General features: G+C 46.1%; 2 protein-coding genes across 3 annotated transcripts in view; both read right to left on the bottom strand.

The window, feature by feature from the left end:
* The window catches only part of ECM1 (extracellular matrix protein 1), a 39,944-nt gene extending 29,417 nt beyond the window's left edge, over positions 1-10,527 (bottom strand). Inside the window, exon 1 of one of the 2 annotated variants that reach the window (XM_056546358.1) lies at positions 10,434-10,527. In XM_056546358.1, coding sequence (XP_056402333.1) covers positions 10,434-10,512 — 79 coding nt within the window. In that variant the 5' untranslated portion in view covers positions 10,513-10,527. Of the gene's footprint in view, positions 1-5,630; positions 5,740-10,433 lie in introns of those variants that run through there. The other variant, XM_056546357.1, reaches the window with a different exon arrangement.
* TARS2 (threonyl-tRNA synthetase 2, mitochondrial) overlaps positions 8,347-25,028 on the bottom strand; it is a 51,125-nt gene continuing 34,443 nt past the window's right edge. The window contains exons 16-19 of the mRNA XM_056546353.1: positions 20,357-20,461; positions 18,282-18,354; positions 11,380-11,494; positions 8,347-8,972 (exon numbers count right to left, since the gene is read on the bottom strand). Of these exons, the coding sequence (XP_056402328.1) occupies positions 8,824-8,972; positions 11,380-11,494; positions 18,282-18,354; positions 20,357-20,461 (442 nt within the window). The 3' untranslated portion in view covers positions 8,347-8,823. The remainder of the gene's footprint in view (positions 8,973-11,379; positions 11,495-18,281; positions 18,355-20,356; positions 20,462-25,028) is intronic.

Below are 25,028 nucleotides of genomic sequence, written 5' to 3' on the forward strand. Positions count from 1 at the left end.
GAACCTGTCATCCTTTTCATGTTGGCTGAACCAAGGGTCATCGGGGGGGGGGGGGGGGGGGGGGGGTCCCTGGTGGTTTCTCCCCAACCCACTGGCCTTGAGTGAGAGATCTCCCTCTGTTTGGGTATTAAAGAGATCTATCAATCAAGGTCCCATGAAATTTATGACATTCTCCTTTTAACTATAGATGTTCAGGATATATGGTTCCCTAGTGCTGCTTTACAGCCTGAAGACTCCTTCAATCAAGTCCACACTGCTTAGCTCCAAGACCTCAGTAGGAATAGTACTATAGAGACAAAAAAACAAAAAAAACAAGAGGAGCGCGATCCTAGTGTAATATCATTAAAAATGCAGGCAGCATTTGCAATTAAATTATGCTCACCGGAATTTGTTATGCTTAGAGCAGGGGTCCTCAAATTGCGGCCCGCCGAGGACATTTATCCGGCCCACCGCTGCCTGGAACATCCCTGTGTCCCGAAAGATGTTTTAGGGACACAGGGATGCACTCTCGGAGGCCCCGCGTTTACTTTAAAAATGCAGGGGCCGCCGGGAAGCTGGCGCACGCAGGGACGTCACTGACGCCGTGCGTGCACCCATAGCAACGGAGCGCGGGGGAGCGGAGCAGCGATGAGGACGTGCGCTGGCCAGCTTGGTAAGTGTTACCAGCGGCACGTCAGCTTCGGTGCTCCGACCACCGCTCCTTCGGTCCCGGGACTTACTGCTATGTCTGGACCGAAGGAGCGGTGGTCGGAGCACTGAAGTGGGGGCAGAACAAAGGCATACAGCCTCCAGCCATACCACTGTATGGCTGGAGGCTGTATGTCTGTGGCGGAGCATACTGCACCTAATGTGGGGAGCTATACTGCACCTAATTTGGGGGATCTATACTGCACCTATTTTCATTTTCATTGCATAGCGCCTACAGATTCCGCAGCGCTTACAATTATGGGGTACAAACAAAGACAAGTCTATTAAAAAATCTTAATCCTTCCAGTACTTATCAGATGCTGAATTTGAGTTGTTCTTTTCTGTCTGACAACAGTGCTCTCTGCTGACACCTGTCTGTCTCAGGAACTGTCCAGAGCAGGAGAGGTTTGCTATGGGGATTTTCTCCTACTCTGGACAGTTCCTGAGACAGACAGAGGTGTCAGCAGAGAGCACTGTTGTCAGACAGAAAAAAAAAACTCAACTTCAGTAGCTGGAAGGATTAAGATTTTTTTTAATAGAAGTAATTTACAAATCTATTCATACACTCAAGAAAAAGGGACTCTGCCTCTGCTCAGTTCCATACACTCTTCAATTCAAGCGGGATCCAAGGTGAGCTTATATCAGGGGTGTGAGACAAACCGGGTGCTATTCCTCCAGTAATAATCATATAGCAGCACAAAAGATAAGCAAAAAAAGGAAGGGGCCTGACGAAGCGCATACCGCGCGATACGGACCATAATAAAGGACTCTGATGAAGACATCTAACAGTGAGTGATTTGTTCCTTTTTTCGCTCATCTTGTGTGCTGCTATGTAATTTACAAATCTGTTCAACTTACTGGAGCCAGTTGATATGGAAAAATAAAAATAAAATTGTTTTTTTTTTTTTTTTTAACTAGAGTACCCCTTTAAGCCAATGGTACCAGAGTTCTGCTTTAAAAGGTCCCTGTGATTTTAAACAACTTTCCTCTATTTGATAGCCTATGCGATTCCTAACATTTTTGTAAATCACTTTGTTTACCAAAAACAGCTCTAAAAGCTTGCCCACTAGGTGTCTCCCTTGCCTGCTATCTGCCTCCCACTGCCTGACAGGAAAAGTTCGTCTCCAGTCACAGCAAGGCAGAATACAGGATGTGGGGGCGGGGCTTAGCATGTGCTCTGGGCAGGAGAGTGAAAGAGACTGTTTACCAGCATCTGTGTTTATCCAGTGGATCTGCACCTTCCACAAAAGGGAAATCAAGGTTTCCCCTCTCTTTTCAGTAGAGCTTAACGCAACATTTTCATTGCTCTGCTGCGGCTTATTTCCTTTCATCTCATGGCATATTGCAAAGCCAGTGCATTAGGGTAACCCCCTTCTCCTCCTATAGTACCTCAATTGTAAATATCCCCCAGCACAGTGCCAGCCTGTTCAGAGCTAAATCCAACCCTTTCCTTTCTGCCTTTTCTTTCATGTCTGTGCACATAGCAAATACCTAGTTCATCAGTAACCCCTTTCCCACCTGCCCAGCAGTCATGACATGGCTGAGAGGGGTACGTGATATATTGTGTTGTGACTGGCTATAAAAGTAAAGGAGGAAGTAACTGTGTGTACTGCTATAGTCCAGCCCCCTGAAATGGAAAGAATGAGAAACGCTGTGCACCATGTAGGAGACTCTCAGAGGCACAACAACAGGGAGAACAATAAAACCCCATCCGCAATCTTAAAGATGAATCTAATGAAACCATACTGGTTTATAGGTACTCCTTAAATTTTCCAACGACATTGGGGAAGTGTGTGTGTAGACTGCAGTACCGATTGTTGTAGTCGTTTTGTCTGCTCCAAGTAGGGTGGTCCACCCTCCTTTATGTCCCCCTCTGTATACATTAACATTAATTACAGCTAGATGGTAAAAGAGAACATTCCAGCAACAAGAGGTGAAGATCTGGCAGAGAAAGGGTTGCACCGTGTGGGTCTCAAGTCAAAGTTTTGTAGAGGTGCAGAACAGACCGGGCCTGACTATAGAGGAAATCCCCAGCAAACGTGTAGGGTGTCCATTCATTCAGCATAACACTATAGAGCAGTCAGCAGACAACGTAGACTTATTGTATTATATCTACACGAGATGCTTATTTTGGGTTCGGAAGACAATTCACCTACATAAAGAGCAGGTAGGGCCCACACATGTGGCAACAACTAGGCTCATTGTATGATGGGAATCCAGAAGTCTGTATGTAAACAGAGCACATAGCTAGGAATCTCCAGAACAGGTTCTTACTGGGACCTGCTGGAACTTGTTACTTCCCGAAAACCCTACGGGAAAAGATGCCAGGACAGTCACCGCGTCATACACAGCAGACTTCCAGTAAGCGCTCATAGTTCTGCTCCGATCCTGCTGTATGTTACATCAAATGCTTACAGGCTCTGCACAAAACTACATTTTGAGGATTGGGGAGAAAGGGGGTGGGTCCAGGATTAGTGGAATCATATCTGTCGTCATGAAAAACTTTTACATAATGTAGATAATACCATTATATGTATATTTGCAATATATTTGTAATATAAATTGATTTTAAAAAAATGTGTATATTTTGGGGTGAAAAAATGTATCCCTGAAGCTATTGCCTGTGTGTCTCTATGAGGAGTCCAAATATAGGAAATGAGGGCAGGTGAAGCAGGGCTCTGTGCAGACTTCTGGCTTGTCAATCATCCTGCTGTGAGAGCCGGGAGCATGTCATAGAGCCGCAGCGCACAGAGCCCCGCTTGTCCTCGACGCACAGAGCCCCGCTTGTCCTCGGCGCACAGAGCCCCGCTTGTCCTCGGCGCACAGAGCCCCGCTTGGCCTCGGCGCACTTCCTGTATTTGGACTCCTCACAGAGACACACACACAATAGCTGCAGGGACAAAAATATACACCTTGTATTTTACAAATATACATAAAATGTTATTATCTACATTATATAAAAAGCTTTTTTTTGACATGTACACTTTAACCCCTTCCTACTATAGGATGTATGCATACGACCCAGCAGCAAACATGCTCGCGCACTGGGACGTATGCATATGTCCTAGCGTTCTCCAGCACTATCGCGGATCGCAGATCGGCGGCGGGACCTGGCTGTCAATCACAGCCAGGGTCCCGCGCTGGTCCCGGCAGCATTAACCCCATAGATGCTGTGATCAATCCTGATCATGGCATCTATGATGTTGGCAGGGGGAGTGTGCTCTCCCTGTTCACCAACGGCAGCACCGCGATACGATTGTGGGTCACTGTTGGTTGCTATGGCAGCAGGAAGCCAGATCAGGAAGAGGCTTTAGTGTGTGCAGCTCATCAGGTCATACTGTGCTGCAGTACATAGTATAAAAAAAATAAAGCCAGAAATGTTGGTTTTTCACAATATTTTGGAGTTTTTCACAAAAAATGCTGCATGTGTCAACAAAAAAGCACCACTTATATAAAGTACAATATGTCCCCAAAAAAACGCTCTCAGAATCGCTCCGCTCAGAAAAAGCGTTCTAGAGTTATTACCATTTAAATAGACCCAGTCAAATAAAAAAAAATAAAGTCTGGTCATTAAGGTAAAAAATGGGTCCGTCCTTAAGGGGGTTAAGGAAATGTGCTTTATTATTTTGGAAAATTATCACATAGGCTGTCTGGTATTGCAGCTCAGCCCCATTCACAGGGCACAAGGATTATGGGGGAGTGGTGCAGCTGCCCATAGCAACCAATCAGAGCGCTGCGTTCATTTTTCCAAGGCCTCTCTAAAAAAGAAGCGATCTGATTGGTTGCTATGGGCACCACTCTTCCTCTGCACAGGTTTTGATAAATCCCCCCTAGATGCATAAATAACACAGATCTAAAGCAATGATGAAGCCTGCACATTTGAAGAGCGTTTATAATAGGGCAGACTACATTACCTAGTCACCTATATAAGGTATATGAATATGATCAGCAAGTAATAACCTAGCAAAAATACAGTGTTAAGAGCTTTTCTTAAAAATGTAAAATAAAATTATGATAACAATATACACACACATATCCATCTTATACTCTATATACAGAAATATTAGTCACATTTTATGACTCCTCTTGGCAATGCAATATATATATATATATATATATATATTTTTATTTTTTTCTCCAAAACCTTTTATCCATGTTTCAAGTCTCCTGACTGTGACATGACGCAGCTGATAAAAGCATGGTCAACCATAAACCGAAAGGGTTAATAAGTAACAGGAAGAACATACAATTCTACATCAGAGGAGATGGATACTTACATAGTAGTAAATGCAGGGGGCTTAAAGGGGTTCTCTGGTGCTTCCACATCTCATCCCCTATCCAAAGGATAGGGGATAAGATGCCTGATCGCGGGAGTCCCGCCGCTGGGGACCCCCGGGATCTTGCACGCGGCACCCCGTTTGTAATCAGTCCCCAGAGCGTGTTCAGTCGGGGTCTGATTACCGGCGACCACACGGCCGGCGGCGTGTGACGTTGCGCCTCCGCCCCCGTTTGACGTCATGCTCCGCCCCTCAATGCAAGCCTACGGGAGGGGGCGTGATAGCTGTCACGCCCCCTCCCGTAGGCTTGCATTGAGGGGCAGAGCGTGAAGTCACACAGGGTGGAGGCGTGACGTCACACGCCGCCGGCCGTGTGGTCGCTGGTAATCAGACCCGGAGCGAACACGCTCCGGGGACTGATTACAAACGGGGTGCCGCGTGCAAGATCCCGGGAGTCCCCAGTGGCAGGACTCCCGCGATCAGGCATCTTATCCCCTATCCTTTTGGATAGGGGATAAGATGTCTAAGCACCGGAGAAGATGACAACCATTGGATTTATCAGTTTTACTGCTCAGAACATCACTGGTAGCTGAACCAGTACAGTAGACTTCAAGTACAAGTGTAGGTTAAAGGGTTTCTCCACCATAAGGTGATTTTAGTACGTACCTGGCAGGCAGTAATGGACATGCTTAGGAAGGATCTGCGCTTGTCTTGGGGCTAAATGGCTATGTTGTGAGATTACCATAATACAGTGGCTAGTTTTTTGTGAACTGGTATTTACTGTTTGAGTCTCCTTCTTTTGCCTACAAATCCCATAATTCCATTTTCCTCCCTCCCACACATCAGCCACCCCACCCATTGAAACATAAATGAGCTGCATCCATTCAAAAGACCTGTGGTTTTCAATCAGGGTGCCTACAGCTGTTGCATTAGTTGCAGATTGATCCCTCCACCCATTGAAGCAGACAGGCTCCCTGTCATCAGCTGACTAGTGAGTCAGGTCTCGGCCGCATTGCAACCTGGGAAAAATCTGAGACAACAGTCATTTTGTATGCTGGTAAATAATAAATATTGAGGTGAAAATCACATAAGAATTGTGAGAAAACCGTCACACACAGGTACAGACACTATATTATGAACGACACTAACTTTACAGCCCCTTTAGCATAGTCAAATAAAAAAAATTCCTGCAATACCCCTTTAAAACAGTGTGAAAAACAAGCATTATGGGACGTAGATTACAGACATCTAGGAAAAAAGATTTAGGGGTTGTAACATCCAAGTAATCCTTTCATTTTCCTCTTGTATTTGGTTCACAGGGGGAGATTAATCAAAACCTGTGCAAAGGAAAAGTTACCCAGTTGCCCATAGCAACCAATCAGATCGCTTCTTTCATTTTGCAGAGGCCTTGTTAAAAATGAAAGAAGTGAGCTGATTGGTTGCTATGGGCAACTGTTCCTCTGGACAGGTTTTGATAAATCTCCCCCACAGAGTATATAGGACACCTTATTGTCTACCACAGTGTTTCCTAACCAGGGTGCCTCCAGCTGTTGCCGTTAGCAGTCTGGACATGCTGGGAGTTGTTTTGCCACAGCTGGAGGCACTCTGGTTGAGAAACACGGGTCTCCCAAATAGGAGTTCAGTCAGATTCTGGCTATTCTAGATGTGGTTTGGAGACGTATTACATATTCTGGACATGTACTCTCTGGGCACACTCTCTGTATATATATATATATATATATATATATATTATATATACATACACACACACACACACACACACACAGTATATATATGCCCCACATTTGTTACTTTTTGGATATACTGAAGAGGTGTCTGGGGAAGAGTTAGAGGCCCATTGGATCAGTGGCAATGTTCCCTTCATGAGGACATTTCTTGATAGAATGAATGTTACCATTTTTTTTAAGGAGAAATCATGGAGGTTACCTGTTCTATTACCTAGTCCTCATACTATCACGAGTGGTCTCCAACCTGTGACTCTCCTGAGAAACCTGCATCAGCCCGAATGTTTGTTTTACAACAGCTGGTTGGAGACCACTGAAGTAGAGCTTTTGGACTCTCCGCTTTAGTTCCTCATAATAGGTACTATGAATGTAACCCATTTAAGGACGCACTGTACATAGGGATAGGGACAGAAATACCCATGTGAATTAACAGACTGTGATTTTGTTGACTACAAGATGAGCTACTTGAATTACAGAAGTCAGAATGTCAACAAACCTCAGAGCGCTGATGTTTAATTTGGATAGAAGATGGATAAATCCACCAGGGTAATGCATGAAACATATTGTCCCAGTGCCAAGTGGAAGAAAGGCAAATACTGTGATACACAAGAGAAAAACACACCCTGGAATCACCAAACCACTCTCTGCATAAAGGGGTACTCCGCTGCCCCAGTGTTCAGAATGCGCGGCGGGGAGTTGTGTTGTCACAGCCACGCCCCCTCAATGCAAGTCTGTGGGAGGGGGCTTGACTGCCTCCACGCCCCCTCCCATAGACTTGCATTGAGGGGGTGTGGTGTGATGTCACGCGGGGCGTGGCCTTGACTTCACGACCCCAGCAGCCCGCACCCGGCATTCTAAATGAACACTGGGTGCTGCACAGATATTGCGGGGGACCCCCGTGACCAGACATCTTATCCCCTATCCTTTAGAAAGGGGATAAGATGTCTAGGGGCAGAGTACCCCCTTTAAAAGGAACCTTTCATCAAAAAAACTTTGATATATTATAGATTAATGTATACAGAAAAACTTTCCAATTGCATGTTATTAAAAAATATGCTTCATTCTATTAAATTTTCCACTTTGAAAAAATGACCACTAGGGGGTCTCCCAGTCCTGGCCGCAAGCCCTTTTTATAGATTTCAGACTCCTGCTGGAGTCCTAAATCTCAGACTGCAGCCAGGACACAGACAAGCTCAGCGCGGCTCAATCAGACAGGCAGGAGCCAGCACTGTTCTCATAGCATACTCCTGACTCTGCCTTACTGCATGCCCTCATTCATTTTACTATCTGAGCTGAGATCTTTCTTCCCTCTGCACATGCAGTTGTAAACAGAGAGAAGATTCAGAGCTGCTGTGTTCATAGGCTCTATACTGGGCCACGCCCCTTCTTCCCTCACACTAGGACGGCTGAATGAGCAGCCAAGAAGACAATAAATTAGGGAGAAAGAGGGGGTTTTGAATAAAAAGAAACACAGGGATAGTGTCAGTGAGAGTCAGGGACAGAGGAGGGGGGGGGAGATTAGGGAGAGTTCAGATCATGATAGGTACTTTTTAAATGTTACGGAAATCATATTAAACATGAGATCACAAAGCACTGTCTGCAAAAAGGACAGGTAAAGCACAAACACAAGACGACTTTCTGATCATATCCTTTATTACGTATAAAAGCAGAGACAAAACAAAGAGGATGTGGTGTTGGCCTTTAAGAGAGGTGATGTTGGGCGTTTGCAGAAATAATAACCATCAAGTGGACTGGTATCTTGTGTTCATAGATATTGACCAAGAGCCTGGTTGGTTGAAGCCTGGTTGGCTACACCAACATGATGTATATAGTTCTGCAGATTCTTTGACTTCAGCCATTGTCTGGAGAAGTCGCTCTCGAATCCGTTTGGTGCCAGGAGTGTAAACGATCATCTTCTTACTATAGTCCTGCAATTCCTTATTCCCTCCAGCACACCACTATGCTAGGGGAAGAATATGTCCACAATCGGTAACAAGAGGTCAGATTTTCCTAGGAACATAGTTGGTGGCAGAAGTGGAAGCTGTAGCCCATGGATCAGCAGAGAACATAATGTTCTGCCTTGAGATAACCTTCTAAGAACATCTTAAAGAGAATCAGAAGATCTCCTCTGCATTCATGACACGCGTGTCCCGAAGCTCAGTCAGCCTCATAACCAGCTCCTTAAGGCTCTGCTCTCCATGCTGCTTACTGTCTCTTGTCCTAATGTTGACTGTATTGTTCTGCTTCTCCTTTTCACCGACCACTATAACAAATGACATTCATGAAGCAGCACCTCAAGGACAGAGGAGACAAGAGACCTGTGCTATGCTGCCACGCCTTCACCAAGCTCATTTCCATATGTATGCATTAAAGGGGTACTCCGGTGGAAAATGATTTATTTTAAATCAACTGGTGCCAGAAAGTTGAACAGATTTGTAAATTACTTCTATAAAAAAAAATCGTAATCCTTCCAATACTTATCAGCTGCTGAAGTGGAGTTGTTCTTTTCTGTCTGGCAACAGTGCTCTCTGCCGACATCTCTGCTTGTCTCGGGAACTGCACAGAGTAGAAGAGGTTTGCTATGGGGATTTGCTGCTACTCTGGACAGTTTCCGAGACAGGTGTCCTCAGAGAGCACTTAGACAGAAAAGAACAACTCAACTTCAGCAGCTCATAAGTACTGAAAGGATTAAGATTTTTTTTTTATAGAAGTAATTTATAAATCTGTTTAACTTTCTGGAGCCAGTTGATTCCAGTTTTTTCCTGGATAACCCCTTTAATGTCGGCACTGACAGGACAAATTCAGACTATTGATGAGGGGAATGGTCATACCCAGCAGTCAAATTACTTACGCAATATCAAGAGGTAAAACAGAGGAACAGCACAATGCCGATTTCTAAAAAAAATATTAATTTAGAAGTATTACCCCATAGGGGCTGCTGCATGCACTTTGTTAGCTTGCAGTGTCAACATTTTTAGGGGTCACAACACTACTTACAGGTCATTTTCATTCATTTGAATGCAATCCCACATGCAGCTTATAGACAAGAGTGTAGCAGAGGTATACAGGAGCTGACCAAAATAGTTGTGACATTTTTCAGTAAACATGAGCACTTGTCAGATGTCACTGGGCGACGACTTCCTTCCTCAGGGTCATGTCTGTTCCATGAGATGACAGCAGAACTTACACGAAGTCAGATAATGATATTAATAACAGCACTGCACAAGTTCTATGGAAATTGCTCTATCATGCAACGCTTTCCCACTGCCTAACAAACTTGTTCAAAGGGGGTATCCAGGATTGGAAAAACCCAGCTGGTTTCTTCCAAAAACTGCCACACCTGTCCTCAGCTGCAGCTCAGTTCCCGTGAAGTGAATGGAGCAGAGTTGTAATGCCAAATACAACCTAGGGGCCAAGGGTGGAGCTGTTTCTGGAAGAAGGCAGATCTGTTTTTTTCTAGTTCTAGATTACCCCTTTAACAGCAAATGACATGTATACACATCATGGTGCCCTTAAGGAGGTATGGCGTGCACCCTAGTTACTGAGCTGGGGGCTGCAGCTAATAGATGGCATGCACCAATCTCTGCAAGTGGCTATTAACCCTTTAGATCACCACTTCCAAAGCTGACAGCAGCATCTAAAGGGACATTAATATAGTTCCTGGTGGTGTAGTGGGGCCCACCTATTAAAGGGGTTATCCACATGGGGTGATTTTAGTAGGTACCTGGCAGACAGTAATGGACATGCTTAGGAAGGATCTGCGCTTGTCTTGGGCCTAAATGGCTAAGTTGTGAGATTACCATAATACTGTGGCTAGCTTTTTGTGAATAGGTATTTCCTGTTTGAGTTTTCTTTTTTGCCTACAAATCCCATAATTCCATTTTCCTCCCTTCCCCCACATCAGGCACCCCCCCCCACCCATTGAAACATAAATGAGCTGCATCCATTCAAAAGACCTGTGGTTTTCAATCAGGGTGCCTCCAGCTGTTGCATTAGTTGTAGATTGATCTCTCTCCCACCAAGCGATCGCTCCACCCATTGAAGCAGACAGGCTCCCTGTCATCAGCTGACTAGTGAGTCAGGTCTCGGCCGCATTGCAAGCTGGGAAAAATCTGAGACAACAGTCATTTTGTATGCTGGTTAAAATAAATAGTGGGGTGAAAATCACAGAAGAATTGTGAGAAAACCGTCACACACAGGTATAGACACCTTATTACGAACTACTCTAACTTTATAGCCCCTGTAGCATAGTCAAATAAAAAAAAATTCCTGGAATACCCCTTTAACTTAAATTGCAGGCCCGAGCGCTGTACTCAGCAAAGCCCCTTAAGAATAAAAGGAGCAGTGACCACGCATGTGCAGCCCAAACCCCAAAATGGAGTAAAATTACAGTCCTGAAGGAACGGATCGGCTGGGGTACCAATGGCCGGACGCCCACCAACCCGCAAGCTAACATCTATCCCAGTGGTCTTCAACCTGCGGACTTCCAGATGTTGCAAAACTACAACTCCCAGCATGCCCGGACAGCCAACGGCATGCTGGGAGTTGTAGTTTTGCAACATCTGGAGGTCCGCAGTTGGAGACCACTGATCTATCCTATGGATAGGTAATCACTTACCCGAAAGAGAACACCTAGCCTAATAACAGGCCGACAACTACTTACTACATACCCAGAATAAAGTTGTACTGTGCCAGCTGTGCTTTCCGGATCTTTTTGTTAAAGGTTGTTCCTTGGTCTGTATTTACATCAACCATGAATCCCTGAGAATGGATCATCCTATAAACCTGTAAGTGAACATAAGTTCTTTTTTATTAATTCACGGAGCAAATGGGTGTGCACAGGACTGTAGTTCAGGTCAATCCCTACCAAAAAGAACCCCAGTCACCGATTATTGTACAAAATATTACAATTCTTTATCGATACATAAAACCATGAATGCATTAACCCCTTAAGGACGGACCCATTTTTTTTACCTTAATGACTAGGCTTTTTTTTTTTTTTTTTTCAAATTTGACATGTATCTCTTTAAATGGTAATAACTTTAGAACACTTTTTCTGAGTGGAGCGATTCTGAGATAGTTTTTTCATGACATATTGTACTTTATATAAGTGGTGCATTTTTGTTGACACATACAGCATTTTTTGTGAAAAACTCAAAAATATTGTGAAAAACGTGAAAATTTCTGGCATTTAAATTTTTTTTTTTATGGTGTACACTGTGCAGTAAAAGTGATGCTCTATTTATTCTGTGGGTCAGTACGATTATGGCGATAAGGAGATTTTTTACACTTACCGTAAAATCTTTTTCTCAGAGGCTCCATTGGGGGACACAGGAACCGTGGGTATATCTTGCTGCCACTAGGAGGCTGACACTAGGCATACAAAAAAGAAGTCGACCCCTCCCAGCAGGGTATACCCCACCTACTGCCTTAGAGACACTCCGTTTTAGTCCCAAAGCAATAGGAGGAACCGAAAAAATACAGAGTCCGGAGGGAGCCCAGTCAAAACAACGAACCAACAGACTGACAGGCGACCACTCTCGGACCACAACTAACAATACAGGGTGGGAGCTGTGTCCCCCAATGGAGCCTCTGAGAAAGAGATTTTACGGTAAGTGTAAAAAATCTCCTTTTCTCATTCGGCTCCATTGGGGGACACAGGAACCGTGGGACATACCAAAGCAGTCCCCGGTGTGGGAAACATGTAATCGAGAATCAAGCGGACGGCAGAGCCACCGCTGCCTGCAAAACCTTACGCCCCAAAGAGGCGTCGGCGGATGCAGAAGTGTGCACTTGGTAAAACTTGGTGAACGTATGCACTGAAGACCAAGTAGCCGCCTTACACACCTGTAGGGCCGAAGCCCTGTTAAAGACCGCCCAAGAGGCCCCCATAGAGTGGAGTGAGCTGTAACCCAAAAGGGAGGATCCTTCCCCTTGGAACGATATGCTTCAGAAATGGCGGACCGGATCCACCTGGAGATGGTGGCCTTAGAAGCCGGCAAACCTTTGCGTCGGCCCTCCGGAAGGACAAACAGCGACTCCGACCGCCGGAAAGAAGAGGTGGCCTTGAGGTAAACTCGTAAGGCTCGGACCACATCCAGATTGTGGCGAGAACGCTCCTTAGGATGAGACGGAGCAGGGTAGAAGGAAGGAAGAACGATATCTTCGTTCAGATGAAAGGACGAAACCAACTTCGGTTGAAAAGAGGGAAACTGTCGAAGTACCGCCTTGTCTTGATGAAGAATCAGGAAGGGAGATTGACAAAAAAGAGCTGCCAATTCGGATACCCGACGGATCGAGGTCACCGCTATCAAAAAGGCGACCTTCCAAGAAAGGAAACAAAGAGAAATATCGCGGATAGGCTCGAACGGAACGGATTGCAAGGCACTCAGGACCAAATTCAAGTCCCAAGGGGGAGTAGGAGACCTGTAGGGAGGAATCTCGTGAGCTACTCCCTGGAGGAAAGTGTGAACCGATGAGTCGGAAGCTAGAGGCCGCTGAAAAAGAATAGACAGTCCAGTCCTGCCCTGTCCTGTCCAGGAGAACACCCCCCCCCCCCCCCAACCGAGGAGGCTCGCATCTGTCGTAAGAACCAGCCAGTGCAACGGTAGAAACGAACGGCCGCTCTGAAGGAGGGGAGAGTGGAGCCACTAAAGAAGAGATTGGCGAGCCGAGGTGGGCAGACGGATCCAGTGATCCAAGGACAGGGCGGATCCGTCCCACAGGGACAGAACAGTCCACTGAAGCGGACGGCAACGGAACTGTGCAAACGGAACCGCCGTTATGGCCGCCACCATTCTGCCCAGCACTGCCATGCATGTACGAATGGACACTGGATGCGGGCGTCTCAAGTGACGAACGCCGGACCGCAGGGCACTCCGCTTGTCCGGAGAGAGGAAGATTCGGGCGCTCCCGGTATCGAACCGGAGGCCCAGAAAGACTAGAGACCGGGAGGGAGAAAGGTTGGATTTCTCCTCGTTGATCAGCCACCCGAAGCTGGTCAGAGTCAGCAGGGTGATGTGGAGACTCTCCTCGTTCTGGATCCGGGACTGGGCCTTGATAAGCAGGTCGTCCAGGTAAGGAAGGACAGACACCCCCCGGAACCTGAGAATGGCCATGACAGCCGCCAGGACTTTGGTAAAAACCCGGGGGGCTGTGGCCAGACCGAAGGGCAGAGCAACAAATTGAAAGTGACCCTGTGGAACGGCAAAGCGAAGGAAACGTTGATGAGGAGGAAAAATCTGAATGTGTAGATACACATCCCGAATGTCCACTGAAGACAGGAATTCGCCCTGATCCATTCGCCCTGATACCACGATCATCCGGGGAGGCAATCTCAGCCAGATCATCCGGGGAGGCCCCTGACAACAGCCCTTGGCGAAGCTGAGAAGCCCACACCGCTAAAGCCTTCGCGACCCAGGTTGAAGAGAAGGCTGGGAGCAGGGTGGATACCACCGCTTCAAATGCGTATTTGGCCAAATTCTCGACCCGCTTGTCCGCGGGATCCATAAAGGAAGCGGCATCCGCCAACGGTAGAGTGGTGGATTTGGAAAAAACGGGAGACTGGGGGGTCCACAGATAGTGGAACAGTCCATTTAGAGATAAGGTCCTGAGGGAATGGACACACAGTCTTTAACCGTTTAGTGCCTTGGAAGCGCTTCTCCGGAAGCTTCCAGGCGGTCTCCAGAACTACATCAAACTTCTTATGAGGATGGAAAAACTTTGGAGAACGGGGAGTACGGGCAAAGGAAACTTCAGGAGCAGGGTCCGAAAGTCCAGGGTCCTGTAGATTGAAAGTGTCCCTGACTGCAGACACCAAGCCGTCCACCAAGTCAGACATGGAGGACAGCTCTTCAGAATCCGAATGAGGGTCAGAGTCCGCCAATTCACCCGGAGATCGGGAACGGTTAGTGGAGGCTCCCAATCTAGGTGACCAGGATCTAGAATGGCAGTTCGGGGAACGGCCCCTAGGAGAGCGGTGGGTGACCGGGAACGCTGCCTAGGAGCGGGGGATCTGGAGCGCGAGCGGCGCCTGTTTTCAGGAGATGAGTCAGGATAAAAAACCCATGGACGTCTGTGGGAGCGTCGACGGTCCGAAGAAGCCGAACTTGCTTCCCGAGAGGGACGTAAGGAAGACTGCCTTAAGGCCATAGCCACCTCCTTGGAAACCTGCGTCAAGTTTGAGATAGTCTGGGAGAGGGAAGACACCCAAACCGGGCCGGATCAGGGACCACAGACACCGAAGGAGCATCTTGGGCAGGGGTAGTAGGGCGTGAGGAAGAGCAGGCAGAACAAGTAGGTACAGCCCAACCCCCCCGAAAATTTTACCCTACACCCTGTACAAGCATAGTAAGTGACCAAAGCAGGGGCCGCCTGTCTGAGGGAAGGTTCAATGCTGGGGGTAGACATTGCCAAGTAGAGCCAACTAGAGACAGAAGAACTGGAACTAGCTCACCCAGGTTCCTGACTGACGTCCCTGCAGCTTCGGAATACAGGACGGTTGGCTGGATAAGCAGAGATGTAGACAATGCAGGCTGAGAAGGAGACCCACAGGAGCAGAGTGCAGCAGCGTCTGTGAAGAAGAAGTGCTGGACCCGGAGTGGGGTCACGTGATCTTGAGGGGAGGAGTTACCGTGCGCGCTAGCACCGGAGAGGCTGAGACAGCCTGGTGTGCCCGCACTGCCGCCTGTCAGCGCTGCAGAGATTGGGCACTCAGAGAGCGCGAAGAAGGGGGCGGAGCTACACTCGGCCGGGACCAGGCCCAAGCCGCGGGCTAAAGTAGCGGCCCGGCTCCCGGACGAATGCCGCCCAGAAGACTGCAAAGCTGGCAGCCGGCTCCCTCTGCGGGGACAGCTGCCGGAGCAAATTTAGCCAAGACCGCCCGCGGGGTTACACTGGGCCTGGACCAGGCCGAAGCCGCGGGCTAAATTAGCGGCCTGGCTCCCGGCCGAACACGTCACCGCGACAGTGGAGCCGGCAGTCGTCACCTGCCGAGGGAACGGCTTCCGGAGAATAATAGCAGAGGCCGGCCGCGGGGCAGAGCTACACTCGACCGGGACCAGGCCAAAGCCGCAGGCTAAAGTAGCGGCCTGGCTCCCGGACGAATATGCCGCCCCGAGGCTGAGGGGCCGGCAGCCGTCTCCACTGTAGGAACGGCTGCCGGGGATATATAACTGGACCGGACAGCCCAAATGCTGACCGTAGGAGGGGCAGCTGCCCCACCATGTGTCGTGGTTGCGGTCAGAGCCCCCAAAATAGTGACAGGTCCCAGAATGCCCCCACCCCATAACAATAAGGGGGCCCCCCAAGTGAATAAAGCATTCCCCCTTAACGAGCCGTAGGCAGATTTAGAGGGGTGAGGGGTGTAGATACTCACCTGCTATGGAGGTATACTTACCTCCTTAGAAGTTCTTCCCCAGAAGTCTTCACCAGACTAAGCCTGCTGCATCATGCCAGGCTTCTTTAAGCGGGACGAGCAGAGGCAATAGGCGACCCGGACCCAAGGTACAGACCTGATGCTGGCCGGTGGCGAGGAAGGGTTAACGGACCATACTCTATGGAACCGTACCCTTCAGTCGCATGTGGGGAAACAGGCAGAGCCATGCTCCTGTTGCCCCTACCTAGAAAAAATAAAAAATGCTAAACTCTAAAAAATAATAAATAGACCAGGCCTGGAGCAATCCAGGCCCGTGTTGCCTCCTATGACACTAAGCTAAAACTGAGTGTCTCTAAGGCAGTAGGTGGGGTATACCCTGCTGGGAGGGGCCGACTTCTTTTTTGTATGCCTAGTGTCAGCCTTCTAGTGGCAGCAAGATATACCCACGGTTCCTGTCCCCCTCAATGGAGCTGAATGAGAAACCCATTTTATATAGCTTTCTATGTTCTTTTTCCTTTTCTGAGCAAAATTCTTGTTCTGCCATTCATTTGCCGTAACTTTTATTTTTTGTCTGATGCCATTGAGTAAGGTTTTATTTTTTGCAGGATGAGCTGTATATTTTATTGGTATCCTTTTTGCGATACGTGCCACCTTTTGATCTTTTTTATTCCGCTATTTGTACCAAAATTGGTGAATTTTGTGTTTTTTTGTTGTTTTCTTCACGGCGTTCACTGTGCAGGATTACTTACATTATAGTTTTATAGTACACGTCATTATGTACTTGGCAATACCTATTATGTATATGATTTGTGTTTTTAATCTTTTTTGGCGATAATACAGGGCTTTTATTGGGAAAGGGGCTTTTTTTTTTTTTTTTTTTTTTTACATTTTATACTTTTATTGAAGAACTTTTTATTTTTTACAGGTTATACTATGCTGCAATACATTTGTACTGCAGCACAGTATGACCCGATCAGCTGCACAATGTACAGCCTGTGCGATCCAGCTTGTGGCTGATCTCACAGACTTCCGTAGCAAGCAGACAGGAGGTAAAAGCAACCAACGGCAACCTGCAATCGTATTGCGGCGCGCTCCCCCTGTCAACACCATAGATGCATGATCAGGATTGATCACTGCATCTATGGGGTTAATGCTGTCGTGACTGGCACGATAGCGGCTCTGGCAGCTGCGGCGGGACTCCGGCTGTGATTAACAGTCGGGTCCTACCACCGATCTCCTGCGCTAGTGCCGGAGATCTTTAGGACGTATGCATACGTCCCAGCGCCAAAGTGTCGGGTGCTGGGACGTATGCATACGTCCTATAGCGGGAAGGAGTTAATAACACACAATAATAACAGTACACATATTATGGTAACATACAGGTACACAGGTCACAAAAGTAATGGAGAGTGTCAGAAGGCCACAGCAAAAAAAAAAAAAAATATCCAGAATCTCCAGATATTTCATTTTTCTCTGACCTACTGACAATCTCAATTACTTTTATACGTTACCCTGTATGTCACCTCAGTGCCTTATCTCTTACTGTGTCTTTTTAAAGGGGTATTCCGGGCAAAAATATTTTATCCCCTATCCAAAGGATAGAGGCTAAGATGTCTGATCGCGGGGGAGCCCGCTGCTGGGACCTTCTGCGATCTCCCTGCAGCACCCGCATTCTATGCGGGGGGCTGCGTCTCCAGTTTCGGAAACCTCCATCACGCCCCCTCCCATAGACATGAATGGAGGGGGCGTGGCGTGAAGTCATGTCCTCAGTCCCGGAGGTTTCCGGAACTGGAGACGCAGCCCCCCCCCCCCCCCCCCCCCCCGCATAGAATGCGAGTGCTGCAGGGAGATTGTGGGGGGTCCCAGCAATCAGACATCTTATTCCCTATCCTTTGGATAGGGAATAAAATGTTTTTGCCCGGAATACCCCTTTAATGCATTTATATGGATCAATAAAGAATTGTAATATTTTGTACATTATTTAGCAACTGGTGGTTTCTTTTTGGTAGGGATTGAGGTGTATTGTGTCCCAGTCGCGGCTATATTCTATGCAGCTTATTCAATAGACATACACCCATCAGCCATAAGAATAAAACTACTGACAGGTGAAGAGAACAGTGAATATGCGCCCAATTGTAATGTAAAGACTGGGGGAGAGCATCTCCATAACAGCAGGTCTTTTGGGGCGCTTCTTACCTCTTGGGCGTAATCCTCAACACTGGCTCCTATGGGGACAACCATGACCTGGAATGGAGAAAGCCAGAATGGCCTAGGCAAAAGAGATTATGCACATTTTATATAAGTGTAATCTTATTAATATTATTAAACATACATACTAAGTGATCTGTAATGTATTTGTACATATATATTATCATCAACATGTCACATTATATTAACAGGAATGTGCAATATTCCCAACCGGTGTGCTTCCAGCTGTTGCAAAACTACAACGCCCAACATGCCCGGACAGCCTTTGGCTGTCCGGGCATGCTGGGTGTTGTGGTTTTGTAACAGCTAGATGCACACTGGTTGAGAAAAACTGATTTAATCCATCATACTGCATGTATATTTATAGGGACCAAAAGCTCCAAATGAACTGCTACACAGTGACGGTCTAGCTACATAGGGCTAGTCATCAGGGTTCTGGGAATACCTTTTTTTTTTTTTTTTTTTTATTATTATTATTTTTTTTTTTTTAATCTTTATTGTCCTCTCTAGCAGTGACATATAAGCAATTTTGTTAATATGTAAATTAGGTTCAAGTGCACAGGGGTGTCTACCAGCATGGTAGAAGCCCAAGTTTCTAGTAGCTATTCTTACTTAGCGGTTTAGTGCGGTGGAAGGCTGCTCCAAAATGAAATAAACCCAGAATTATGGACAGATTTTGATATTTAAAATAAAATTAAATAAAAAAAAAAAAAAAAAGTGTGTGGTGGCCATTCGCAGACTAGAGTATATACAGTATAAGGCTGCATTCACGCCACAATCTGACCTTCCGATGCACACATACGATTTTGGAAGATCATATCGCCTGAAATCGTATCTGTGAATGGATAGGTACGGACAGATACGGAGCCATTAACTATTATGGGGCTACGGGCCCGATCGTAGTCAGCTAGTGGTCTGCCATGATTTTCAGTCCGAGTCAAAAATCGGATCCCCTGAGAAAATGACTAGATCATAGTCACTAGCTGACTACTATCGGGTCCGCAGCCCCATAATAGTTAAAGGGGTACTCCGGTGGAAAACTTATTTATTTTATTTTTTTTAAACAACTTGTGCCAGAAAGTTAAAGAGATTTGTAAATTACTTCTATTAAAAAATCTTAATCCTTCCAGTACTTATTAGCTGCTGAATACTACAGAGGAAATGCTTTTCTTTTTGGAACACAGAGCTCTCTGCTGAATCACGAGCACAGTGCTCTATGCTGACATCTCTGTCCATTTTAAAGAACTGTCCAGAGTAGGAGAAAATCTCCATAGCAAACATATGCTGCTCTGGACAGTTCCTAAAATGGACAGAGATGTCAGCAGAGAGCACTGTGTTCCAAAAAGAAAATAATTTCCTCTGTAGTATTCAGCAGCTAATAAGTACTGGAAGGATTAAGATTTTTTTACTAGAAGTCATTTACAAATCTGTTTAACTTTCTGGCACCAGTTAAAAGTTTTCCACCGGAGTACCCCTTTAATGGCTCCGCATCTGTCCGTACCTATCCATGCACAGATACGATTTCAGGCAATTTGAGCTTCTAAAATCGTATCTGTGCATCGGAAGGTCAGATCGTGGTGTGAATGCAGCCTAAGTCATCTTGTCATAGTACGAGGTACAGTGAAAAGCCGGATAGGTAGCGCAATATTCTTCTTTAAGCCAAATAACGCGTTTCGAGGGTAACACATGCCTCTTCATCAGGTAAAATAGCCTCTTTTTACTTATGAAGAGGCGTGTTAGTCTTGAAACGCCTTGTTATTTGGCTTAAATAAAGAAAATCGTCTGGAGATCCCTTCATGCTGACACCGGGGAAGCAGCACCACTCTCTTGGATGCGCATATAGTAGTTGTGGCTGGTACACAACCAAACCAGGTGAGCAGTTCTGCCAATTGTATATAACACCTGATTATACCAGCAATACCATCCCATGGGAAGCTCTGCCTTTTTCCTATTTTAGTGTTTTATATATCTTGTCATAGTGGCACTGTTGTATGCGTGCAGAGTGCTTATCAGCATCTCACCAGGCGGTGGAAATGACACGCGAATCATAGATAGACACTTACCACTTCCCAGCGTAGTTCTCAGCCAGAACAGCCAGCATCCTCTCCACAGAGCCAAGCACAGCCCTATGGATCATGACCGGCCTCTCCATCCTGCCATCCTCCTTACTGTAACAGGAAACAAAAGATGCAAGCGGTTAATATTTCTACCACATAACAGCCCTATGATCAAATACTTATTTTATATGGCTTAAAACGAATATAAAAAAATAATAATAAATAAAAGCAATGCATGCACACAGCTCCCATGCACACCTACATGTCCAAAGATCTATACAGATGACGTTCCGTCATGGAAATTCTGGACCCTAGACTCCACCAAAGAATAACCATGTTCATTCTTTTGGCAGAATCTGCTCGGAAAAACAATTAAGTTTTTATGAAGATGGCGCATGTCCGAGCGGTCCTAGCACCGGCTTGTTCTGCTGATGCCGCTACAGATGGATTCTCCTCCCAGGATATCCCTGGGTGAAGCTTCCATAGTGTGGATGAGCTCTATACACCATGTTCATGGCGTAGCCCTATGGTTTACTTAAAGGGGAAGTCTGGTAAAATTCTTTAATTTGAAATCTGGTCAGGATGGGGCTTACCTTCCTTGCCGCTACTTGTTACTGCCAGGTTTGGTGCGGTGACATTCCCGCTCATCCAATCAGAGGCCACAACAATGTACTGCTTCAGTCGCTGATTGGCTGAGTGGGTACGTGACATCACTTCCCCGAAGCTGAGCTACCTTATACCAAGTGTAGAGAGGGATTATTAAGTAGTAGCAGAACTTGCTCAACTATAGGAAACAGAAAAGGAGGAATCATAAAGAAGGAGAAAGATGGGGGCACAGCACGCAGTATAATTTGAATATATATATATATCACATTGCTCAAAAAACATACAGGGAACACTTAAACACAATGTAACTCCAAGTCAATGACACTTCTGTGAAATCGTCCACTCAGGAAGCAACACTGATTGACAATTTCACATGCTGTTGTGCAAATGGAACAGACAACAGGTGGAAATGATAGGCAATTAACAAGACACCCCAAATAAAGGAATGGTTCTGCAGGTGGTGACCACAGACCACTTCTCCGTTCCTATGCTTCCTTGCTGATGTTTTGGTCACTCTTGAATGCTGGCGGTGCTTTCACTCTAGTGGTAGCATGAGACAGAGTCTATAACCCACACAAGTGGCTCAGGTAGTGCAGCTCATCCAGGATGGCACATCAATGCGAGCTGTGGCAAAAAGGTTTGCTGTGTCTGTCAGCGTAGTGTCCAGAGCATGGAGGCGCTACCAGGAGACAGGCCAGTACATGAGGAGACGTGGAGGAGGCCGTAGTAGGGCAACAACTCAGCAGCAGGACCGCTACCTCTGCCTTTGTGCAAGGAGGAGCACTGCCAGAGCCCTGCAAAATGACCTCCAGCAGGCCACAAATGTGCATGTGTCTACTCAAACGGTCAGAAACAGACTTCATAAGGGTGGTATGAGGGCTCGACGTCCACAGGTGGGGGTTGTGCTTACAGCCCAACAACGTGCAGGACGTTTGGCATTTGCCAGAGAACACCAAGATTGTCAAATTCACCACTGGCGCCCTGTGCTCTTTACAGATTAATGCAGGTTCACACTGAGCACATGTGACAGAGTCTGGAGACACCGTGGAGAACGTTCTGCTGCCTGCAACATCCTCCAGCATGACCAGTTTGGCGGTGAGTCAGTAATGGTGTGGGGTAGCATTTCTTTGGGGGGCTGCACAGCCCTCCATGTGCTTGCCAGAGGTAGCCCGACTGCCATTAGGTACCGAGATGAGATCCTCAGACCCCTTGTGAGACCATTTGCTGGTGCAGATGGCCCTGGGTTCCTTCTAAGGGTGCGTTCACACGAGCGGATTTTTGCAGCGGATTTCGCTGCATATCCGTTGGTGAAGGCCCGCTCTATGCTGTCTTTACATGTGCCTGCTCGTAACGGCAATACGCCGCTACGAGCAGACACACTGCAATGTGTGAGTCGCAGTAGACTCGCACATCGCAGGAGCTCTCTGCCTAGCTTAGAGCAGGGAGAGTGGCCGCGATGTGCGAGTATGCCGTGCACATCGCTGCAGTGTGTCAGGCACGAGCAGGCACATGTAAAGAAAGCATAGTGCGGGCCTTCACCAGCTGATCCGCAGCGTAAAATACGCTGTAAATACGCTCGTGTCAACGTACCCTAAGGCAAAGACAAAAGTATTTCATACGATTAGTTCATTGATTTAAATCTAGGATGTGTTATCTTAGTGTTCCCTTTATTTTTTTGAGCAATATATAACACTTTTTTTTTATATACTTTATCTTTAATTATGCTTATTTAAATTTGGGGAATACAAATTATAATTGACTTCTAGCTAATTTTAGTCTGGAGTTCTGCAATATATCTGTTCGTGTACCAACAGCCATCTGGAGTGTAATATCACATTTACTCTATAATGGTTGCTGTAACTACCCCCAGCAATAGCAGCCGACCTGGGGCTCACCTCCCCTGCACATCTCCTAATGAGACAACAACTTCAACTTTAATTCTAACAACTACATACTGTCCTGACAGCAGCGGTCGCGGGCTCCAAGTCTGCAGCAACATCTTTAGGGGTCACTGCCGGAGCAGTCAGTGTGCCTGCTCTTTCCTTTTGATCACTATCTACTCACCAGTATACAAGTAAAGCTCACCACCTTGGACCTAGGGCTGATACATGACCATTTGCTGTAGGAATGCTAAGAGGGTTTTGGCTCAGACACAAACTCAAAGTAAAGCAAAAAGATCCTGTGCAAGATCCCATAAAATCAAAAAAATCCATAACTGAATAAGCATAAAAGTTACAAACAGGAAGCACCTTGCGGTCAGGAAACATTCACATTTCTAGCGGTATATGGTCTTAGTCATAGTCTGGTATAATCTCATACATCCAAAACGTTTATACACCTAGCTGACCAATTAAAAGACTGCATGTGTTAAACATACGGTATATCACATGTAGTCTTTCATAGGTCAGCTAGCTGTATAAAAGTTTTGGATGTATGAGATTATACCAGACTATGACTAACAGCATATACTGCTAGAAATGCGTCAGTCTGTTTCCTGCCCTCGAGGTACTGCCTGTAATTTTTATGATTATTTAATAAAGAATTTTTTTTTCTATTTAAGAATTTATGGGATTTTGCTCGGGACCTTTTTGCCTCACCATGGAGTCAATATAGTCAGCAAAAATGGCGCTACCTCTGATAATTTTTCCAGGCTTCTACGGATGTGCAGTTACAGCAGAAAAAAAATAAAAATGTTATATTTACATAAAATATACTATGCATTAAAACACTAACAAAAAAACTAAACATTTATTGAGTTTTAAGTGTCAATTTGCAAATGTAAAGAATATAGAGATAGACTGAAAAGAAATATAAGATTAAATAGCTCAAAAAATGAAGTTCGGGTCCTTACACCTCCACGTGCTCAAAAGCATCTGCTCATTCAAGGGTTATTATACTCATTGTTTGAAATGGAGAGCACTAAGGCATGACTGTAGCATACACGTGAGTGCGAGATGCGGAAACCCTCAGGGGACTTCTATGTGTTAGGATTTACTGTGTCCCCTTTCTCCTCTGTCCAGGCATCATGTATGGATGTGCACAGATCACGAGGGTGCAGCCGAATTGTGTCCTCTGGTAACTTGTAGCTATAAAGCTATTATAGAATTGTGTTATTATCAATTCCTCCTGATCTGATACCATGACTTCATTGTTCATCTAAGACAGCTGGGAATGTGAAACAATGACTTGTATACACTCATTTAGACTGGAAAATTAGCCTTCAATTTTATTGGTAGAGTAGACCTGCCAGAATGTGCCCATCAGTACTGATGACACCGAGGTCTCCCATACACTCAGGGGGTCACTATATGTTAAAGTGTTTAGCAGTTCTTATCACTCCCTGTGTTGTCTTTAAAGCCCCTGGTGTTCTCCTCCAGACCTCGATACCCCAACAGACCACGTTTTCTATGTATTGTGGTGGGTCTCAAGACCCAGGTTTTGCCCGGTAGAAAGGCTCTTTTCGAGTCTTAGGGAGTCTGGCCCAACACAACCATCAGTAACAGGAAGCAGCCGGATTCTCCCAATACTTGGCTTTGTAGAGAAATTAACCCTTTAACGTTTCATGGTGAAACTATATCAGCGAAGCCCACAATGTCACCAGCATTAGGGCAGCTGTGAGCTCCTTGCCTGCTGAACACCCAGCCATATTCTAATCCACATCAACTTCGCAATGGGAATGACCGGATCAAACACGGCACCAAACAGGACTCCAACAGGTGTAGTAAACGAAAAGGTTTATTGGTCAGACGTGCAACACGTTTCACTGCACATGGGCAGCTTCATCAGGCATCAGATAGTGTTTGATCCTGCCATTCCCTTTGCGAAATTACGGCTGTTTTAACATTAAAGGGGTATTCCAGGAATTTTTTTTATTTGACTATGCTACAGGGGCTGTGACGTTAGTGTAGTTCATAATATAGTGTCTGTACCTGCATGTGACGGTTTTCTCACAATTCTTCTGTGATTTTTAACTCCATATTTATTTTTATCAGCATACAAAATGACTGCTGTCTCAGATTTTTCCCTGCTTGCAATGCGGCCGAGACCTGACTCACTAGTCAGCTGATGACAG

The sequence above is a fragment of the Hyla sarda genome, chromosome 11 (genome assembly GCF_029499605.1).
Source record: "Hyla sarda isolate aHylSar1 chromosome 11, aHylSar1.hap1, whole genome shotgun sequence".
In the NCBI taxonomy this organism is placed as follows: Eukaryota; Metazoa; Chordata; class Amphibia; order Anura; family Hylidae; genus Hyla; species Hyla sarda.